The sequence below is a fragment of the Diachasma alloeum genome, unplaced genomic scaffold (assembly GCF_001412515.2).
Source record: "Diachasma alloeum isolate Michigan unplaced genomic scaffold, Dall2.0 Dall_scaffold_00296, whole genome shotgun sequence".
NCBI classification, from domain to species: domain Eukaryota; kingdom Metazoa; phylum Arthropoda; class Insecta; order Hymenoptera; family Braconidae; genus Diachasma; species Diachasma alloeum.
In genome coordinates this window covers 614,803-620,451 of record NW_021680435.1, presented here as the reverse complement: position 1 = coordinate 620,451, position 5,649 = coordinate 614,803, and the positions used below count along the sequence as shown (strand labels likewise).

The window sequence follows — 5,649 nt, the reverse complement described above, 5'->3', positions numbered from 1 at the left end:
ATGAAGATTTTATTAGTAGATCAAATCGTGATTTGGTCGACGAAGGAAATGAGTTAAGTAACACGCAATAATTCTTTATTCGGACTCATTCAATCTTTCATTTTATTTAAATAGAGAATTTTTGTTGGTGTGAAAGACTTAGACCCGGTTGCACCAAGCCCAGTCAAGAAAACCCTTATTAAGTATCGGAATAAATAAAAATAATATGTCGATCAATTCTTATCGAAAGTTCATAAAAGTCACTCGGAGGCACCACACGTATGAAAAAACCGTATACCAATTTTCTATATGGATTGTGTATAGAAATTCTATAGGATTTTCATATATGATATTCGAATATTTCTATACGAATTATTTCTATACATAAATTTTTACATAAATTTTTGTTTTCATACAAAAGATATCTAAACGCTCCAGAGAAAAATGTAGAGAACTGTCACAACTCCATACGAAATGTTTCTATACATGTGGCAGTGAGTCCTATAGCATCAGACCAATAGAAATCGTACAGAAATAATTTGTATAAAAAATATCCATATAGAAATATCCGGATATCATATACGAAAATCCTATAGAAATTCTATATACAATCCGTATAGAAAATTTCTATACGATTTTTTGATACGTGCAGGAAATGAAAAAGAATGACAGGGGTCTCCCACCAGGATCAAAAAATAGAAAACCGAAGAAAGTACATAGCAATACAATAGAGAGTTTTCTCATCATTAATGGGAAAAGGGAAGGTGAACTGGGGGAAAAAGTTACGCATCCCATCTAATTATAAAGTATTTAATCGATATTAATAACCGTCTGGCTGAATGAAAGCATTCTACGACGAATTCCTAAAATTGTCTAACTGGGAAATAAACATCAATTTATTCTAATGATTTGTTTGGTTAACAGGACTTGGTGCAATCGACCCTTATGCATTCCAAATTTATAGAAAATATGAAGTAATTAATTCTACGTATTTATAAATGAAACACGTTTCTTGAAATAAATGAACGAGTTTCGCAATTTCCAACAAAAATATTTTTTAATCAATAGGAAATTTCAAATGAACAGTTGTTTTTGATTCAAATGCGCAATTCCTTTAGATACACCGATTTTTCAGATAGTGCAATTGATACGATATAATAATCCGCTGTCAACTGATAACAGTCCGAACGGGATGGTAGAGTCGATCGATAAATCGAGGCAGTCTGTTACCGATCTCTCTGTGAAACTATCGGCAGCGTCTTGAATGACTTGCTCATATGTATTCTATGGAATTCTCGTTGCGTATTATTCCATTATTGTAAACTTTGCTTGATCTGAAAAGTGCAGCAAGAGTAAATGTTGAGTGAAGGCTCAGTCCAAGATGATGCCCAAGAGAGAACCATCACCATCCACATCCTCAGTAAGGATTCTTGATTTATGATATCAATAACGTTCATGCATTATCAGGAATTTATCATCTTCAGACACTTGAAACATATCACGCGTGAACCAAGTGGTAAAGTTGTTCTTGTCGAAGAAGTCACTTCGGCTTATACCCCCACTCTACTGAAATCCTTACTTACACTTGTTCTCCCCACCACTCAAATCCCGGTTCTTTCTTTGATAACAGTCAATGTAACATCAACACAATCTGTTTGATAAAAACAAATCACTTGAGAAAAGTCAATTAAATTTTCCGTTAATGACGGGAAGATAATTTTGATAAAAGTTCTTACTCCGATGAATTTGTGATGCCAGTTTAATTTCGTCATTTTGCGTCATAATTATATCACCATTTTCATTGGCTTAATAATTTTTTTCAGTGTGTAAAACGAAAACATGGCGATGAACCATTCAGAACTCTCGCTCTGTTGGAGAAAGAATATTACATGAACTCTGTAAGATTCACTGATACTGATACTTGGGAAAAACAAAAATATCAGAAGTCCCTGAAAAAAATTAGACAAGATCCTACAGACAAATGTGTTATATGTAAGAAACAATTTGCAAGTGAAAGGTATTTATGGAGCCATGTAGAATGTGACCAACATTTTCGCAAATTTTGTGAAGTAATGAAGCAAGTTGAATCTGTCAAAAGTTATCAGATCAAGGTAGCAGCACTCTGCGTTGAACACAATATACTTTTCAAGATGAGGAATCTTTCACTAATTCTGTTGGAAAACCATTTTCCGGACTCCGAAATTTGCGAAGCTTTAGGGATTGGGGCAATGGGAGACAGAAGTATTGTCAAGGATGTTATTGGGCAAACAGAGAGATGTCAACTATAGTAAATTATCTAAAACCAAGTTTAGCATAGTAGCCGATATCTCTCACTGGCGAAGTTGCTGCTTATTGGTGAAATATTTTGATAAAGATCAAAAAGGTATCGTGAGCAAATTTTGGGATTTGATCGCTATTCCTGATTCAGGGAACATTACTCCTGAGAATGTTGAAAATTTCTTCCATAAAATACATTCTAGTTTCACTAAGAGAAAGATTCCAGATGACAATTTGATTGGTTTCGCATCAGATGGAGGCCATATAATGATGTATGGACCAAATTCACTTGCAAGTTTTTTTGAAAGACACTTTCCGGGTATTACACTATCTCGATGTATTTGCCAGTCACTACAATTATGTGTTAATGAAGCCTGCAAAGAATTGTCTGATTCACTGGAGGATGCGATACGAACCATCATGAGCTTCGAAGATGTAAAATTGAAAATATTTCCACATACTGAGTTACCTAAAATGCATCCTTCTCAAACATTTTGGCTATCGGTACCACCGATAGTTGAAAGAATTATTGAGCAGTGGGATTACCTACAATCGTATTTTCATGAGAAGAAGTCTGAACCTCCTCGAAGGCCTGCAGAAAGGATCGATGAAATTCTCCAAAATCCACGCTACAAATTATTTTTCTTATTTCTAAGTTGGATCTTGCCGCAATTTGAGCAAACCAATGAATACTTTCGGTCAAAGATAGTTATTATCGCTGATGTTCACCGAGAGATGACCCAAACATATAAGAGCCTTCTTAGTTATTATATGAAAGCCAACTACTTGGATTCCGTAGAGCTGAAAGACATTGACCCGCAGAATGAGAATGAATTCCTTCCCAACTCTGAAATGTTTTTAGGGACTGATTTTCTAGAGTATTTGCGGGCTGCAGTCGAGTTGCAGAACCTTTCACTGGATCGTTTCTACAAGAATTGTCGGAATTTCCTCATTAAAGCGTGTAATGAAATGAGAAAACGTTATGATTTTGGTGTTTCAACGATGGTGCACCTAAAAGTATTACATCCGAAAAACGCATTATCGAAGTCGATGTACAACAGACCGTCGACGCTCCAGCGACTGCTCTCTACATTACCAAGAATTTGCGCTAAACAATTATATGAGACAGTGGACACAGAGTGGAATCAATTACGATCTTACGTAGATTATGAACACCTCGATCAAGTGCCAATATATGCTTTCTGGGGAAGATTACTCGAACACAAAAGTAGAGACCAATATCCGTTTCACAATTTAGCGACGACTGCTCTGGAAATTCTATCTCTTCCTCTTTCAAATTATGATTCCGAAAAAACTTTTGTGAAAATAAATCAAGTGAAAATCAACACTCGAAACTAGTCCACCCAAATATTGGATCACCTGCCTATGATTCGAGGATTTGTTCTCGCTGACCAGTATATAACATCTAAAGGAGGATATGGTAATTTGAAGCCATCTCAGGACATGATCAAGCTGATGTTTAGTGTAGAGAACAGTCGATCACACATGACTGATGAAGATGTAGAAATAATATTCGACGATAAGTAGATGTTTCTCATCATATGCCTTCGACGAGTACTGCAAATCTTCCACACGTCAATAACTACTTTTTCGTACTCCGATTGAAAAATCTTGTTACCCTCTTCCAATGAATAACATTCCAAATGAGATATTTTTTTAGAAGATACTTGTAGGATAAATGATTTTATCGACAGAAGAGAAATAATTATCAGAGTAGGATGAAGCCAATTTAAGGAGAAATAAAGACATTAGAGAAATCAAATGCCGTCTAAATACCTACATGATATATGACGATCGGCTTTGAGGTATCTGTTCTGTACCATCATAAAAGAGAAAATCTAGAGAAAAATCCAATATTCCAAATTTTTCCGTTTTCAATATTCGATAGAAGATAGAATCCACGTAGTCCACAGCAATTAGCAATATGTTCTTTGTACATTTTCTTATTCTTAAAAGAGCAACGTAGGTCCTCGCAATTAGGAATATTTCCTTTTATACATTTTATTATTTTTTGACGCGACTTAATCGTGCACTTTTATTGCTTATTGTATTTAGAGAGCATGTTCTCCACATCAGTATTCATAATACCTCATTTTTCCCTTCATAATAGTGTCTGGATCATTTCCGATCCCTTTGTCAATCCGCAATAGTCCTTCAGGTCACTAATCCTCGTCACTGTGACAATCCATCGCCATCCCCAATAAAAATTAATTACCTGTGGACCCTCGCCATCTTCCTCCCCTTTTCCTCGCCCATTAGCCATGGAAATAATCGCATTGGTTCGGCATTACTTGTGCCATTTAGCATACAAGTACACCGCTGTCAAATTGTAAATTAGTTCCAATCTCAATTGCGAGAGAGTACACATCGGTACTCTGTCACTTTCCAAATATAGTCCATTCCAATCTTTCGTTCGAACAAAATAATTTTAACAAGTCCGATCCATTAATATATTATTTAGTCTAATCTCAACCTTTGTATATATTTGGAAAACTTTAACAGAATAAACTTGGCGTTCAGTGCAAATTTTGTGATTTAGGACTGAATTAACACATTCGACCATTCCAACACACGGGAACGAAAATTGAATTTTCCCCGTACAATATCAAACGAACGACACCTCCTCGTAGAAATTGTGGGAGGCTCTACGACATTGGCTGTTGCAGTAACGTTCACGCACGGAGCGCGCTGCCGTACTCCGCGGCTAGGTCACCGCTGGAACCCTAGGCGACACTGACGCGGTGCACTGCCATTTTTTCATTTTATCGACAATAATAATCATCAATTAGTTTCGAGCGATTATTATTCACTAATAAATCGTTAATCTTTCAATAATTGATTTGAATTAATACGCATAATCTGAAGTTTGTGAATTCTTAATTAACAGGACTTGAGGTTAGGGCTGACACAGATAGCGCCCATAAGTCCATCTCGCATAAACTTCGCGCAGCCCTGTCTCACCGACCCCGCTGCGTACCTTTGTGAGGTACCTCGCCGCGGAAGGCAATGCTCCGCGCTAATTTACGCCACGACGTTTCCACGCAATGAAATTTCTACTAGGATCGCTCTCTTTCCTCCAGGCCGGCACCACGTAAACCTCTCTCAGTATTTCTATACCCATTGGGATGCCAAAATTTCAAATAAAATTGCACAAAGTACACGTGCATGTTTCATTATATTTTTTTGAACTGCAGTCAACGTATATAAGATAAGTAGACACATTTTCTTCAATCAAAATACTGAATTTTGCAGAGTTTGACTGTAACCCCGGTGGCTTCGCACAGTGGGTAAGTTCGTGGCCTCACATGCGAAAGATTCCGAGTTCAAATCTCGGCCGGGTAGAATGGTGCGATCTAACCATTTAAAGTCTTG

General features: G+C 36.7%; 1 protein-coding gene across 1 annotated transcript; it reads left to right on the top strand.

Annotated features, from left to right (window-relative positions):
* Positions 1–1,219: 1,219 nt before the first annotated feature.
* Positions 1,220–4,833, top strand: LOC107039313. The gene is made up of 2 exons (XM_015258868.1): positions 1,220–1,399; positions 1,803–4,833. Exon 2 carries the CDS (start codon positions 2,233–2,235, stop codon positions 3,613–3,615), a length of 1,383 nt encoding a protein of 460 aa, XP_015114354.1. The 5' UTR covers positions 1,220–1,399; positions 1,803–2,232; the 3' UTR covers positions 3,616–4,833.
* The last annotated feature ends 816 nt before the right edge of the window (positions 4,834–5,649 follow it).